A 17,639-nucleotide genomic window follows, 5' to 3' on the forward strand; every position below is an offset into this window, starting at 1 on the left:
AAAGCTGAGTGTCTCAGCATAACTGGGCCCAAGATTACTAGGAAAACATTACTGGGATTGTTACTTGCCAATTGACATCTGCATAGGCCTGTAAAATACTTTCAAGTTCAATTTACTTGCTCAAATAAAAATGTAAAGTCTCGTAACCAATCCAGAAGAAATAGACAGAAATAGCATACTTAAAAGATCAAAAAAATTCTTTACATGGAAGAATTCAAAGTGAGACACTGGCATCCCTCAAAACAAAGGAAGATAACAGTGGTATATACCAAATGCTAAGTAATATAAGAACCTAGAAATTGACTTTCATAGTTAAAAACTGATGTTTTAGCCAAGTTTAAGAAAACAACAGTTTCATTACAACAACTGTTTCGCTACGCCTATGTCTAAATATTGAACTGAAGGATCTTTTTTTGGACATTCTTCTCTTTCTACAGGTAGACATCTTCCTGCTAACTTTCTTCCAATCAATTTCAAACTGCAGCTAATGTCACTCCCAGAGGATGAGTTCCAGAAATCATACACAGTGTAGTCTGCAGATCTATTTAAAAATGGTCAAAGCTAGTTAAGCTAGTGTAAACAATCTAGACACAGTAGCAGAACTAGATGTGTCATGATTAATTTTCCCAGCTTCTAAGGACTAACACCATGAAAGATTGGAAAACACTCCTGAATCTCTGTGCTGTGTACCCTTTTCTTTAGTAGGAAAACACTGGCATATTTCTATAAAGTACTGTGAGTAAAAGCTGAAAAACCTAAACATGAAAGTGACAACCAGGAAAAAAAAACACTGCACATCTGTAAGAAGCATATGAAACAGCTTCACCTACATGAGACTACCAACAGAAAACATAGCATCCCTACTGATTTATAAATCAGGGCACAAAATCATTTTATACTTAAATGTAAATAATGCATGCTTGTATTAAAAAAAAAAAAAAATTACTTGCCTTCTTCCTACCTGAAGAAATATTGATCAATCATAAACAACTTTATTCAGTTCCCTGAAGAAAGGGAAAATTGAAAACAAACTGGTAGCCAATCCTGGCTATACACTAAGAGATTTGCGAAAAGTATTAACAGATGACATAAGTAAGTAGCTTTAATGCAAGTACTCTTACTGGTGGTGCCTTATTCCTTCCACATCCTGCATCTTTGATAGAACAGTTGCTAAGGTTTGACCCTGATTTTGTCAGAAAGCTCAAGGAGTTCTGTTTTTCATTTTCACATGCCAGTAGACCCTTGCAGTATGAACTGGTCACAAAGAAATAGGTATCATCTGTACAGACAAGAGCACTAAATGACCTCTCGCATAAAACTGTACCAAAAACATCACAGGCAATTTCAACAGTCTGGTTTCATAACTCCATTCCACCCATATTTATCTCTCAGTTCCTAGTTCACAAAACATCTGTTTATCCTGTGGCAGTCTACTTGCATTAGACTATATTTACAAAAAATAAGGCTTTAAAAACCATAAGGAATGTATCCAGTGGCAGGGGGTGCATCTATGTATTTGTGTTTAGTTACCATCAGTGGTCTTTAAGTAGACTGATTTAAAAAAAACCAAAACATTTTTACTTCTAGCTTCATCAGTATCTCCTACCAATTCCACCATTTATCCATATGCTACAAGGAAAAGTACTTCCTTTCTATTCCACCCAACCCAATCTTCACCTGAAAGGTACAAAGATGATGCCTGTCACACAAGGACAGATGTTGTCTCTCCTATACATCAGGTCATGGGTGGAGAAGCAGGCACCAGCAGACAAGGGGTTCAGCAGAACCCCAGCATTTCCCCTAGCACTCAAGATTTCCTCTCCTCCAACAGTGCTACTATTTCCACAGCAGTTCATTTCTTACCTACTGCACAAAATCTGGAGAGGTGGTTACCACACTGAGAACATCAATAGTGCTAAACAGGCCAGAGAGTAAGGTGAGATGATTTTACCAGGAAGGGATAGAATTTCCCTCCTTCCCACATAAAGTCACACCTGGATAACAAAAGCAACTTCCCAGTCTACAGCCTCTCATAATTCTCAGACCCCAGTATGCTATTGAGCCTCATCCTTCTACAACTATTTAATGCAACTTTTTTCCAACTTTACATGATACAATTCATGTAATTTTACTGCATACCAGAAGCACAAATTAACAAACTGTTTCTTCAATGCAAAAATCAATGCATGTTTATGATTTGGTCTATGTACATAACACAGGACATCTATCAACTTGAAAATGTCTGCTGAACAGAAATAAACTTTTTTCACGTTTTTAACTTCAAACAAAGAAATCTGATAGAGGGAGTTCAACTTTTAGAAAGAAGTTGAAAACCATTTTTTTACAGATGTGTGAGATATCTGTTGTTGACTGCATGCATTGGTAGAAAAAAGGAGACAGCCACTAAACAAAAGTTAAACCCATAAAATCTAACACTGTTTCATTAAGCCAAATAAAAATTACCAGTTTTTGAAGAATAATTACACAGAAATGAAAAGAATATACTCTAGTTAAAAATCCCACATCTAAACTATTCAGCTGTAAGGAACTGTAATACATGAAAACCTCTTCAATATTTTGACATACTTTGATATCTTTCAGTTATGTTTTGACTTATGGATTCAGAGGGGTTTTATTTAAATAAACTTTCAGATTACATCAAAATGGGAAGAGAGATTATGCAGGTGCTAACTCTGCAGTATTGTATTACTAAATGACATCAACTTTTAAAATAAAACTGCCTTAGCAGTTAATTATTTCTGCTGATCTTTAATGTACACCTTCGAGAAAAACTAAAAGTAGCTGAACTTTTGGCAAGCAGCAACACAAGGATATTAAAGTAAAATTTATGTTGCTGATTAAAAAGCACTGTGGTGCTGCAACTTAATTTTCAAAATGCCTCTACTTTGAGACCACAACATCCCCACATTGCCACTGTTAATATCCCAGAGCTCTCAGAACATAACAATTAAACGACAGTTTATGAAACTAGATGCCCTACATTTTCTTCAGGACATTCTGGAAGTTTCCTCATCCCACCTTTCTGACATTTATCAGACAAGTGCAGCAATTAAAATGGTTTCAAAAACATTCCCAACTTCAGATCCATTAAGTCGGTCATTGTGGAAGTTTCAACATGTAGAAATACATAAGAATGTGTGGTTTCAGTGTACATCTCAAAAAAAGAATCCATTACTGTTAGAAAAAGCTTTTCTAACACACCTTTGAGAATTGTTTCAATGAAAACATTCAATGTAGATACTTCCCAATATGTTTTTCATTGCACTCCAATCTCTCATACATTAAAGTCAAGCCTGTTAATGCAGCATTGTCCTTCAGATCAATTTTCCTATTGCATTGTTTCTTTTATAATGGAGAATTAACATTTTCAAGTTAAATATCATGATTTGTAATTGTGCTTTTGACTTTAAAACATACCTGGAATTATTGCCTCAACACATTTCAGAGTATGCAAGAATCCTGCACCAAAGCTAAACCTTGTTCAAGTTCCTTTCTGAGCAAAGATCAGTAGTGCTATTAAGTCATACCTAATGGGTTTACAAAGCATAATCAAAATAATGTCTCTCCTGTGACTAAGCTGTCACAAGACCAAATTCATTTCACTCAGTTCTGTAAAAGGGATCAACTTTAAGTACAGCAGCATTCCCTGACTCTACAGCATCTCACAACTATGCTCACAAATGCCTAAAAGGACAAGTACTTCTCAATCTTCCAAATCTTTAGTCAACTCAAGCCATTAAAATTAAGAAGATTATAGGAAGTTCTGCTATCATAAGCCTCATAGCTTGAAAAAAAATTTTGGATTTTGAGATTATAATAGAATAATTTCCTACGGAAAGTCCAGTAAAAGCACACACAATCTCATGGAAAATAGCTGCATATTTCAGAAGCCTTTAAATGCTTCCTAAAATGGGTATTCTGCCTTTCAAATCACACCATTCATATGTTTTATAAAATAGTTATGAAACCTTTTTCTGTCTTCCAAATCTGGTGCTCACTTGTTCTTAAAAAAAAGTTCTATATCAATTTACCTTGAAATGCACTGTGATGCTCCAAGGAAGGGCTGTATTTGATGCATGGAGATCAAAGAGTAAACCAATTGGGTAATGCCTAAAAATGACAAGGTATTAATTTAATATGGGAGCCATGCATGTAATTCTACATACCACAGTTAACATACCTGCATTTACACACACACATACACACAGACAAAATAGCTGTTTGACTCCCACAGTCAGCATTCTTTATTGCTTACTTAGAAAAGTTATACAGGCAAGTTTAGACTCTGAGAGGCAGAACCAAGTCTGGAACGTACATGTTCAATATCTAAACCTGTGGTCTCCAAGCTGTGCCCACAAAACACTGCTACTTTTGCAACAGCTTTATGTGGCCTACAGCTGCTTTGCTGAACTTTCCAAAACAGTACACTTTTATTTAAAAAGCATCAGACCAGGAATAGCTGGTCTGACTGAAAAGCACACATGCTTTCAGATGCTTGAGTGTCTTGGGTTTATACCACACTGACCCCTGACATGCTGTCCTTCTCCCACATGCCTGATATATCAAGGCAGAGAATAAGTAGAAGAGTGAAAAAATTATGTGTCTGTAAAAGGGCTGAAAGATGATAGATCAAGATCAATTCTGTATCTTTACGATCAAATGAAAAAGAATGAAAGAGGAAAAAAAATTAATTGGAGTTTTGTATTTCAATGGTAGTCTAGATTAAAAGAGTTACACACAACAGCTTGCTTCTGACAAATATTCACTTCTGTCTCATAGCTTTCTCTCCTTTAAATTCATTAGAATATACAGCCCCCAGCAGTATATGGAATATATATCACACACACAAAACTTCCACAGACACTGTAAAAAAACACCTCTCTGTTCAGTTTTCTCACACATAGATATTGGCAAGATTTTTGATAAAGTGTTAGTTTTGGGTTTTTTTACATTCAGCATACTAAGACCCATTCTCTTATCTTTCAAAAATCATAACCCAAAGAGCCTTACTAGCTTTTAATCTTACCAAGAGAGAAACACATGGTGAACTGTAAAGTCAGTAGTTTCACTGAATTAAATGTGACCGATCACAGGTCACAGACCCAAGCACGCACATAAGTTCTGAAAGTCCCAAGAGTACTAACCGAGAGTGCTGCTTTAACAGCACCTGTGTCAAGCCATTTTCCAGATCAGTGAAACTCACGCAACAGTGCTTTAGCACCCTCTACAGGTGAGCCATCCCAAAGCTAAGACAAATTCACAACAGCAAAATAAAAACCAAAATACTACTACAATTCCCGAGCTTACCTGAGAATAAAGAGGATGTATATGCAGATTTATCCTTATTCACTGCTAATGCTCAAGTTTTTTTCATGAAGATTTTTTTTAACTACTAACTGCCAATCATGTCCTAAACACTTAACAGGGATTCAGCAAGAATCCATGAAAGTGTGGCTTTCCAGGTGAGTTAAGTAACAAAAACCAGATTTGGTAATGAGATGAACACAAATTTTCAACATGAAAAATGACTTCTAGTTACTTTCAATTTATACAACAAAGCAGATAACTAAGAAAAAGAAAGCCACAACAAAAAAAAAACCCATACAAAAACTCCTGCATCACGTCTTGGCCTACATCTGCATTTTCTAATCACTTAAGATTACCAAGTAAAGTTCATGTAATCAAATTTGTTTTATCAGTAAAATCCTTGTGCTTTGCAGAGTTAATGGATGCCTGATGTCTTCTGCTAACTTATGAACAGGAAGGGTAAAGCATCCATCAGTTGGTACTAGCCACCTATACAAATATCAGAACACAACTCACACAAAAGGGACAAAACTCCACTGAAAGCCTTGTGCAAATGCTCAGACAGAATGGAAACAAGCTGTAGGTGTCATCCCCTAGCATCTGCTGAAGAAACTATTCCAGCACAGAGTGGCATCACTCAGGGAGGGCTCCTGAGAAAGGCTCTCCAGGTTTCAGGCTGCTAGGAGAACTCTGGACTTCACCTGAGGGCTGGAGCAAGCAGAGTAAATGTCTCTGCCTAGAGGAGGTGCACATTAGTGAGGAGCTATGTCAGCAAGCTAAGAAGCTGCAGGAAGTCAAGGGGCTGCACAGCATCAGGGAAGATGTAGAGATTAATGGCATCTTCAACAAAATCTCAGAGAGATGAGAATCTGGGAGAGAAAGTGTCAGCAGTCATTGGAGTGGTCACTGGGGACTCACAGGATGGGGAGCATCAGAGCTGTGTGAACTCTAGTGCTGAGGAATCCATTCAGTGCCAGTAGCTCAGTGTGCAGCTGCAGAGGGAGCTGCAGGTAGAGCTCTGGGTGATGGGAGTTCCAATAAAGAGGCCAAAACTGGTGCTGACCCTTTGCACAGGAAAGGGCACGAGGACCTGTGGCCCTGCCAGGAGATTGGACACTCGGGGACACGGCAGGAGCCAGTGACACAGAGGCAGAGCCCCACACTACCACACACAGACAGTGAGGGTGTAAAACCCAGGGGTTCCCTGGTTTGGGGTCCCTGCTCAGGGGCTCCAGTTCAAGCTGTTATTCTGCTGTTACACCATGACTAAGATCTTTTAAGGACCCAGATGCCTGAGGCTCTGCTGTGGGAGACCGAGGGTCAGGCAGGTAAGGAAACCTTGTCTGACTGTGGCTGTGGGGTGTGTAGGGACTCGAGTGAGGCACCCACTGGCTCCCTGGAGCCACCTGCTGCTAAGGGGCCTCAGTCCCAGCTCAGCTGGTCCAAGTGTGTGACTGCCAGAGCAGCTCCTGCATGGACACACAGAAGTTTCCTTAACCTCTGGCCAAGAGAGGGCAGACCTTCTCCAACTGCTGGCAGTGCTTCTGTGTCAGACAAGAGACTGGAAGTTCTGAGGAAGCATCAGAGCTGTCTGAACAACACATCTACAGCCAGAGGAAGAAGTCATAGCACTAGAGACTCCATCCTGCAGGGAGAGAGCCCCAACTTTACTTGTTAACCTGCAGAGGTTTGCTGCGTGTTAAAAAGTTGCAGACTGGCAAAGTTGTTCTCTCCTTGACTTATTAGCCCTTGCTGTTTACCCACATGGGCACGAGTTTAAGTGCTGCAACAGAACCCCTGAGAGTATCAAAAGTGACTCTACAAGTTCTAGGGCCAAGGAGACATGTCCACAATTCTGCCATTAAAGGAGACAGGTTCAGAGAGGTGTCTGCAGGTCAGGAGCTGGTTATGCAGCTAGTGCAACAACAAGGACTTACTTGGCTTTTACAGACTTTTATAGAATACTCTTTGGAGATAAAGGACTTCCAGGGACAGACAGAACCCACTTAAGTCAGACAAAAGTATCTTTGACTTAAGGTTGCCCAGTCTGGTGAGAGCTTTAGACCATAAACAACAGAAGTGTAAATAACATCCCACAGATAAATAGAAATTAATGGACATGGGTGGATAGCAAGTGGTGAAAGTCACAAAAGAAGGTAGAAGAGAGTCCACCACAAGTATCTAGGTAAGTGCACATAGCTTGGGAAACAAGCAGGAAAAACTAGAGTTGCACATGTACATTACTGGGTGAGTGTTGGGCTACCTGAGGCACACTGAGACAGCTTGCACAACTGGAATACTGCTGTGGAAGGACAGCCATAAGCTGCTTAGGAAAGGCAGGCAGGGCAGATGAGGACAGAGGGTTGTCTTCCATGTCAGGGAGTAGCTTAGAAGTATGAAACTTAATAGGACAGACAACAGGTTGGTTGAGTTCTTGTGGTTCAGGAACAGAGGAGGGACTAGTAAGGGCAGCAGATCATGCAATCCAGGTGAGAAAATAGATACAGCCTTCTTTAAACAAATCAGTGTCTACATGACAGACCCTGGTTCTTGTTAATCTCACATCTTCTGGAAAAGTGGGACAAAAGTAGTTAAGATTTCTTGACAGAGACACTGGATGAACCAGAGATAACCACAGCTGAATCTGTTACTTATCTGTTAAGACAAGAGTTGTGATAATCAGTGACAGCTTTAGATGCAGTGACCATGAAATGGCAAGAGATAAAAGGAGAAAGGACAATAAGCAGAATACAGAAATCTGACTTAATTTTTCACTTCCTCCAGAAGCCACTACACAGTTCAGGCTCAGCCATATCAGATGCATCATTGGACATTTTCAGTCCTTCACCTGCAGCCAGAGCACTGAACCTATGCTGCACTCACACAAATGCAGGGTAGAAGGAACATTCCTCCTGTTGCAAGAAGTCAAACTTCCAGCTCCTCCAAATATGAGGAAACTGTTTTCTAATCCAGTAATCACAGTCTTTGCCTGCATCTCCTTCCATGTGGTGTAGGTTTAGTCTCCTGGAGCTGCAGGATGGTCTGAGGTTTGATCCACTTCTTTCTGTAGGCTCTAATGCTGCACAGTCTGAATCTCTTCCTGAAACTTCCTACCTTGGTGACAGACCCTGCCCCAGCACACACCTCCTGCAGGCAAAGAATCAATCTTCCCCAGACCCAACACTCTCAGCAGGACAAAGAACTCTGGCCCACGTAACTCCAAGCCTGGAGAGCTTCATTCTCCTTTAAGAACTTGACCCATGCCTGAAGTTGAAACTGTGTTTCAGAGTTCCTCCAAAATCTCAGTGGAAAACAGAAGAGCTGCATCTGAATAGATACTTCATCCCAACTAAGTATGAAACTGCACACACTGTAAGCAATAAGACCTCACAGTGCAAAGAATAATAATAATAATCAAAATAAACAATAATATTAACAAGTTCTATTTCAGTCTGAATGCACAAGTCATAGCTAAAAAGATTAAACATTAATGCCCATTATTTTTTCTCTATCAACTACTAGCTCAATCTAATTCTCAGTTCTTGTGTTGGGTCTTCCCCAAAAGAAGCTTAGGCTCTTTATGGGATTACCATTCTCCTAAAATACTGGTTTACAAATAGTACTTTCCTTAGAAAACCAGTTCCACTGAAATCAGTGGAGCTGTTCCTGGCAGAATAGGCTTAGTTTTTCTGAAAGATGAAAGCCTTAATTAGCAAATCATCATTACACTATTTTTTTTCATTTCTTCAATGTATTTAATAACTCTTCACTTAATTTAATAATTACAAGCTACATTTTTATTCTATACCAATATTGTACAGGTTTTTTTAAAAATTGTAGTTTAAACATCACAGTATTTGAAAACTTATAGAAAATATATATCTGTTTTTGGTTGAAGTACAAAGCCTCTCTTTTCTTTGTTACAACATCAATGAAAACTAGTTTTCTCCCAATATTTACCTGGGATTATGAACACACAGGGATAAATGCAGTACCTTGCTTGTTGTAGTACCCATGACTCAACACTACTATGGCACTTAAGATGCCACTTCTTGTTGAATTCCATATAATTTATTTAGATGTCTAAAGCTGGTTATGCCAGTCAGTTGTAATAAAAGTTTAAAGAGATCGTTTTTATGGGTTTCTATTTACATATTTTTGAGGTTTACACTAGGTTGGTCTCAAAGAAACAAAAGACAAGAAGAGATGTACTGCATCACAAATCTACAGGGACTCCATAATGTGATGCTTGCTAATCACAAGACAATCCAGTTTCAGTAAGATTAAAAAAAAAAATCACTAGTTTTCTTTCTTATGATGATATAAGAAATAAAAAGAGATAAAAATCTATTCATCATTCAAAATATTAAATACCTTCCTTCTGGAGGGCTGATGCTATCTATGCAGAACTAGCAAACACTGCAGCTCTCAAAATATTTTCTTTAAAACTCTATAACAGCAGAAGTAGAAAACCTGATCAAAAGTATTTATGAAAATTAATTAAATCAAACTATATTGGTCTAAGTCCCTAACCTCTCACAAAAAAAAAAAACCCAAAACAACAAATTAAAAACTCAAAAGAATATAGTTTTAATAGACTATAGGACAAAATAAAACCAGAATCAACTGCAATTAGTCCAGTAAAGTGGAACTAATTGAATTCAACATACACTTGCAGATCAATATTAGATTTTTACAGTGCAAGCACATATCACACCAGTGAACAGTGAAGGCTACCCATGTTTGATTACTGTCATACATATAAGCTATCTGCATTCAGACTCCAGAAAAAGACTTCCTACCTGTGTTACTAGACATCTTTTAGGAAGACAGAATATGTTAAAGGAAGATTTATTTAGCAATTCTACAGCAAGCAATGGTAAAGCCAAAAACACAAGCCTTCTGAATTATGGTAACAACAAGAACAAAAACAGTGAGTGCAGCCCAACACCTCCCTCTTACACATACAGCAAAAATTCAAGCAGAACAATAAAAAAAATGTTCAATATTAAACCTTGTTGTTCATCCCCAAAAACATGCATTTCTTACCCTCCTCCTCTTTTGCCATCTTTGAAACTCAAGGCAATGATTACTTTAGGAAAACTACTGACACTGTGTTGAACCTGGCAATTCTCTACATTCCCAGGTTCATAAAATGCATCAAGTACAAAGTTCAATAAACTCACCATTTCAGTGGTGTACCTTCGTATTCAAACCATATTTCACTAACTTCCTCTTGTCTCATAACTTTCTGAAAGTGTTTCTTCACTTTGTCTGTTACCAGTGTCAAGTAGCTTATCCTTGGCAAAAGCAGCTGGAAAAAAAATTACAGAAGCTTTAAGTGAAAATAAAATACACTAAACTAGTAAAAATCTGTAACAAGTATGCATTGTCATAACCAAAATTCAGTTAGCACTCTTCTTCCCTTTTTTAAGGTAAGAGCTTTTTTAGATAGTTTACTTTTTAATGGTCAATGAAAGACTGTAAATTGACCTACTCAGAAGATGCAGAATAGCAATATCCAACAAATTAACACCAAAAAAAGTAAAAAATTAAGTTCTTTATTCGTTCAGTGGTGTGAAAGGCAGAGAACAGTGGACTTCAATTTCTGCTTTTCTGTATTTAAATAATGACATTTTAAACCTTTTTAATATGAACACAAGAAAGATTCTAACTTCTAACTGAAAAGAATAAGCAACTGTGTATCAGCTATTATCTCAAAATAGAAATTCCTACACAAGGAAAAAAAAAAACAAAATGAAAACTAGATTTTTAAGGGTTTGATTTCCAAGTGTTTTGTATTTCAAATAGCTGGCATTTTCCATTTTCTTTGCACTGGGTTTGCCAGTTCAACCTACTAGTCAAGACTACTCTTCTTTCACTATTTAACCTTCACCCAGCAACTAAAATCAGAAAGAAAACTGTAAATATTTCATTAGTTGAAACAAGACACATCCTCATAGATTTTTCATATGCTGTCTTCTTTTCTCAAGTGTATACTGTCCAATTCAGAACTACTTTTGTGCTATTTTTATTTGCAACATCTTCCCTATCATCTTCTTTTAAAAGTCTCATACCCAGGAGTGGCTAAGCACTCTATAAAATCAGTGAATTGATTGATGATTGTGTGGCACATTCACTAGAGATAAATCAATCCATAAGCATTAACAAACAATGCTTTTCAGTACCTCAACGACTAAAGATTAACCTCCCTGTAAAATATCAATTCACTTTAGAGCAGACATTTTAAATTAATAGTATCCACTCTGTAAAGTTCTGCTTCATAATTACTAATAAAATAGATGAGCCTAAGGTATATATAGATTATATTTTGCATGTTTAGAGAAACATTTCTTTCCAGTGTTCCTCATAACCAGAGTTGCTTCTTATTTTCTTTATAGTATATGAATAATGCCAGGCCAAAGTAAATGTATGGTACAGACATCTCAAATCATGTAAGGATATATTTTGCCTGATAGAAAACTTGATCTCTGCTGCAACATTCTTCCAGAATTTCTCCAATAATTAGACCACACTTTGATATATAAATCAGATAATATTTTGGCCATTATACTACAATTTGTAAATACCCAATTCATAAAGAAGTATGGAGAGTACATCAAGTTGCTGAACGAACGGATTCATCTTTTTGATAATGCTGCATTAGGCTACATCTCTGACACAGCTAAATTTTACAATTATATAAAATTACATAAGGCCAAGTCTCACCACTATCACAGCCATCATGTCAGTTAACACTCCATTTTTCATGTACCATATGGCTTTCTTTTTCCAACTGCTGCTTTTATTGCCATCATCACATTGTTTCTACCTTGTTTCATAGGAGCAATGTAATCAAAACACAGCCTTCATTTTTAAAAGGCAAACAAACTCAATAAATTCAATGAAGTTATGTACATATTCAAATAAGAATTGTTTGGTACTTTAATGACTTGAATGACAACATAAGCTATCCTTTATTTACCTAACCCCATATATTTTTACTGACTGCTCTTAAAACAATACAGTCCAGGTTAGACCAATCAAACCCCCATATTTTTGGTAATAATTTCACATTATTTCTACTATGTACAGTTAAACTAAAGCTGGTGTACTCTGATGACATGAGACTCTTAGAAAAGCCAATTTTCAGCATGTTGCATGTAGTACAGCCATGTTGGAATTGATAAATATATTAAAGCATTATTTATTGCAACAATGTTTCACATAACCCTTTAAACTGCATAACTTCATCTGTAAAATATTCTACTTCAGTTTATATTATGAAAGAACAACAGTTCCTATGTCAACAGAATTAGAGAACACAGACAATAATCAAACCACATACAACTGAATTCAACAGAACATGGCCAGACTCCCAAAAGGTTTCAACAAAAACTGTACAACTGTACAAATCCCAACAGTTGATCAGGTTAGCAGGAATTGCCTGTTTTTCAGAGATGCTGAGCATTTGTAAACCTACTGAACTTTTTGTCTGGTCCCCCCAGTTCTTCTACCATGATATAGTCATCCCCTTCCATACGAGAAATGAAAGGATCCAATTCTACCACTTTTCTAGCTTTAACTATCTTAGAGATTTACAAGTATACTAAATCTGTTAAGTGAGACCTTTAAAAGCACTTTAAACACATTTCCACTTTGTTACTCCTTTTAATATCCCTTCCCCACCCACTGAAAGATAACAAGATCAGGAGTTCTCTTCACTAAATTAAGAAAAGTAACTCTCCAATCTCTCTAAATGCCATCCCCAAAAATTACACAAACTGCAACACTTTCCTTTTGAATACTATGCATTGCTACAGTATTTAATCACAATAACCAGGAATGATTTCTTATTAACCAGGAGGTTAAATGAAATACAAAGAACTCCTAATGCCTAAGTAAATGCTTGCAATATAACGTTGTGCAAAAAGTATGTCTCCATGTATATCCACAGATTTTGTTGCAGAGCATGCAGAACTTTTACATGCAAAGCACCAAAACAGAAAAATTACACATTTAACAAGAACTGGGGTGGTCTGAGCACTAAAGTGTTGAGGGAGATGAAACAAAACATCCTAACATGGAATGGCTTCACATTGCTCTCTCCTACAGATATCTTAAAATAATACTTTTGACACCCAGCAAGCTAAAGAGTGATCCTGTTACAGACCAATCCCTTGGGCAGAGCATCATTCTAGGACTGTATCCTGCTGTAATTTTGTTCTTCATACAGCTGACAAGTCTCAGCCAATGACTCTCTGCTTCATGTATATTTCTTTTATCCCTTTCTTTCTAACTGTTGCTTGCAGCAAGAGGCAAACAGTTTATAATTTAAAAATAAAATGCATAACAATTTTGGAATGAGAGAAAGATCAGATAAATCAGCAACAAAAGTAGTTCAAGCAAACTGTTTCTAAATATGCTGCCACTCAAAATATAAGCATCTGCATTAAACACTCCAAAGAAAATTGATGTATCCATTTCCAGCATAATTGCAGAAATTTACCCTACATGACTATATTAAGACATAGGACAGTGTTTTACCAGAGCTGCCCAGTCTTTATTCACCACTCTTTCCAAAAGATAGACAAGTTAATTTTAAATTACTTGTCCTATCCCTAGCAGCACCAGAAGGTGATACACATATGCTTCAACTCCTGTGCTGCACTAACCCATCTGACAGAGAGGGCTCTCCTGTCACACCACTCACAAAAACCAAAATCCATCCCACAGACTCTGGGTTGTTTTTCTAACCCCTCACCCTCCAAGTCTGTCATCCTTCATCTTCTTAAAGCAAGTTCCTCAGAGCAGAATCCTTTATCCTCTCTCAACTTACTGATGCCAGTATTTCCTCCCATGCAGTCTTTCCATTTATGACAGGCAGTCTGGAACACAGAGGTTGTACCTATACTAACAAGTAAGAGGTAAAGCTGAAGAGCTGATGTCAATGGCTGGAAATGTTAACTACATATACTTTTCTACTTTACCCATCACTTTAGGTGTTTTGATGTTATTTTACTTCAATTTAGCTCAAGTTTGCTCCCATACACCAAATGTCCACTACCAGCTGAAGCCCAACTGCTGCTTCAGCTTCACGTGAAAATGATTCAGCCCATGGGCTGACTGCTCTGTGATGCCAACCTGGGCACTGGAATTGGAAAGGATAAAGACTTATTTCAAATGCACTCCAGAACTGAACAAATACATTACTGCAAGCACACTCTGAAACTATAAGAACTATACCATGATTTAAAACCTTGATTACTATTCTGCCTTATACTATTATAAATCCTTGGTCCCTCTAAAGACACATTACCAGCTCCAACATGAACTGAAAAATGAAGAAGCTAAAATTTTAGAACTGTGATCCATGAGTAACCACATTTTACAAAAAGAAAGAATTAAGCATTGAGAACTTTTGTGTACACTTTACATGGAGTAAATAAAATAAATCCTACAACCTTAAAATCATTTCCTTGAATTACAAAGCTGACCACACCATGAGGATAACACGGTTTCATGGGTTCCATGTCAATGTTAAACAGATCAAGGCTGTAAGGCTCTAAACTTAAACTCATACCTGTCAAGTAGCTCTTACACAAAGTATGCAAACATATTTAAAATCCTATGTATAATTTAAAATCTGAGACTTTTAGGTAGCTTAGATGTATTTGGCAATAGCTCAACAAATATGAAGCAAAGTGCTTATCTTTTATCAGTGATGAAATTAAAAGAGACAAAGTCGAGCACAATTATTGCTGAAGAAAAAGCACTAATAGTTTATCAGGTTTTAAAACAACACATGTAAATGAGAAACTGATGACACAAAGGTCCTACTGAACACAGAAAAAACAGTTCTGTCCAGTGGAATGGGATATGGTAAGACTCTAGCATTTCAAATCCCATGGAAAAAAAAGTTCAAGATTTCCCTCCCATATACTTGTTACATTCCAAATTTGCATTTCACTGAATCAGCTAACATTCTTTCTCAAATTGATGTCTATTAGGTACTGAAAGAATGAAAACTGATGAGAACACTATAAATAAACAGATCATTACAGAAGGCACTTCCATGTTACAACTCAAATACATTCATCATGCTTTTTTTATATCATCAGCTAGCAATCCTATTCAAACAGTGTTTGGCCATTACAGTCATTTCCTTATTTCTGAGCTAGAGCTCTCATGATTGCTGGATTTTAAAGAAAAGAAAATGAGCAGAAGTCATCCAAAGAGCCAGTGTTCATTACGAGTTTGTGTTACACAGGTGATCAACATCATCAACATCAATGTTTAAAATTTCATAAGTCTGGCTAAATTACTTCTGCATTAACAGAAGTACTCTCCCTTGACTGTTCATTATCCAATAACATACAAGCTCACATCCAGCCTCTTCCTTTACCTAGTCACTCGCTGACTTTCCAAGAACTTTTTAAAGATCTTAATTATTTGTGGTAAGTTTCTGTCCCTATGAAACAAGCCTGAAGTTTTCTATTCCTTGTGAAGAAAGATGAAGTCACACAGCATGGTTATATGCTTGATTTCAGAAGCTACAAGGAATAAGAAGAATTGGGTTTTTCCTCACAACATGCAGTAGTTCACGTGATGAGAATGACAAAAACCAACGTAAACACGGCCTTGGACTATTTGTGACTACCTTTGGTATACTCACATAGTAGGGTTCAGCTTCCCTTTCAGTTATCTCATCCTGATACAGAGTGAAACAGGTCGGTATTCGCCCAAACCACACATCTCGAAGTACATCTTTGTCATCTGTCATTCTTCCAATGGACAGTGAAGTACATGTAGATCAAGTTGCTTCTTCAGCTACAAATGTAACCCATTTCCCCCACCCCCCAAAATAAAACAAGTCAGCATAACCGCAAATAAAATACATCTTGTTAAAGGTTCTCTCATAACTACAGGCTGACCTGCAGGCTGACCAACGCTGTCACCGGGGCATTAAATGCATAACTTGGTACATAGAACGGGACGAGTTAAGTTACCAACTACAAACACATAGAGGATAAAGAGTTTAACGTAAACGAGCATTTCCTAAGGCTGTATCACGCCCCAGAGAGCCAAAAGGCGCCTTCCCGCCACCGCCCCGCAGCTGCCGGCACCGAGCGGCCGCGGAGCGGGGCAGAGCCGTGTCCGCAGACGGGCGGGCGGGCACGGCGACACGAGCCGGGCTCCCCGGCGGGGCGGGCACCGGCCGGGGGTCACCGAGGCCGCAGGACGGGCCCCAGCATCGCCCAGCGCCGCGCTGAGACCGGGGGGCGACCGGGGCCCAGGCAGGGCCCGCGGGGTCTGTCTGTCTGTCGGTCTATCCACCTCCCTCCCTGCCTCCCTCCCTGCCGGCAGCCGCCCGAGGTGAATCAGCGGTGCGCCCGCCCCACGCGGCCGGACCGCGCTGCGCCGCGGCGGCAGCGCCAGGCGCGCTGTCCCGGGCAGCGGCCGGGCCTGGGGCGGGCCGGCCGGGGCAGCCTCGCCGCGGGGCCCGCGCGGGCCGGGCCGGGCCGGGCCGTTACCTCTGTCGCGACCGGCGACACCGCCCGCCCGCGCGCGGGGCAGGAACTGAGCGGCGGCCGCGCCCCCGCCGCCGCCACGCCCCCGCGCACGCGCCGCCCTGCCCGGGGCTTCCGCCCGGCCCGCGCGCCCGCCCCCGCCGGCGCCGGAAGCCGGAACCCGGAAGCGGCGGGGCGGGCCCGGGCCGGCCCGGTGGGAAGGACTACGGCCGGCGGTCGGTCTCATGGCTGGGTCCGGCGGTCGGTCCGGTAGCTGCGCCCGGCGGTCGGTCCCATGCCTGGGTCCGGCGGTCGGTCCGGTAGCTGCGCCCGGCGGTCGGTCCCATGCCTGGGTCCGGCGGTCGGTCCGGTAGCTGCGCCCGGCGGTCGGGCTCGCAGCTGGTGCTGCAGTCGGCCCCGAGCCGCTCCGCGAGCGCAGTCGGTGCTGCAGCGGCAGCGCTGGAGGCGGAGGGTCGCAGGGCTGCAGCTGAACTGGACCCGGCCATGGGCCCGCTCCCGCCGCTCGGCCGATGGGCCGCGCGTTTGGGGATTTTGAGCACTTAATCTCTCTGTTTTCTCCTACCCGATTGTTCTTTTTCTTACTTCCCCAAGGAAGTTACCATAGCACCGAGCCTCACAGAGTTCAAGGAGCGTTTGGATGTGCTTTCAGGCACATCGTGCCACTTCAAGCTGGGGAAGGTTGTGTGGAGACCTCATGGCAACCTTACGGTGTCTGAAGGGGCCTGCTGGGAAGCCAGAAAGACATTCTGCATCAGGAACTGTAGTGATAGGACAAGGAGG

The 17,639-nt window shown here is 39.9% G+C and overlaps 1 protein-coding gene across 6 annotated transcripts in view; it reads right to left on the reverse strand.

Moving 5' to 3' along the window:
- Positions 1–16,995, reverse strand: part of ATG5 (autophagy related 5) — a 109,261-nt gene extending 92,266 nt beyond the window's left edge. For 2 of the 6 annotated variants that reach the window (XM_079298768.1, XM_079298769.1), the window contains exons 1-4: positions 16,863–16,995; positions 16,004–16,158; positions 10,515–10,642; positions 4,053–4,131 (exon numbers count right to left, since the gene is read on the reverse strand). In XM_079298768.1, the coding sequence (XP_079154894.1) occupies positions 4,053–4,131; positions 10,515–10,642; positions 16,004–16,111 (315 nt within the window). In that variant the 5' untranslated portion in view covers positions 16,112–16,158; positions 16,863–16,995. Of the gene's footprint in view, positions 1–4,052; positions 4,132–10,514; positions 10,643–16,003; positions 16,159–16,862 lie in introns of those variants that run through there. The other 4 variants (XM_079298767.1, XM_079298766.1, XM_079298770.1 and 1 more) reach the window with 3 other exon arrangements.
- Positions 16,996–17,639: the final 644 nt, after the last annotated feature.

Source organism: Erithacus rubecula, assembly GCF_903797595.1.
Source record: "Erithacus rubecula genome assembly, chromosome: 2".
Taxonomy (NCBI): Eukaryota; Metazoa; Chordata; class Aves; order Passeriformes; family Muscicapidae; genus Erithacus; species Erithacus rubecula.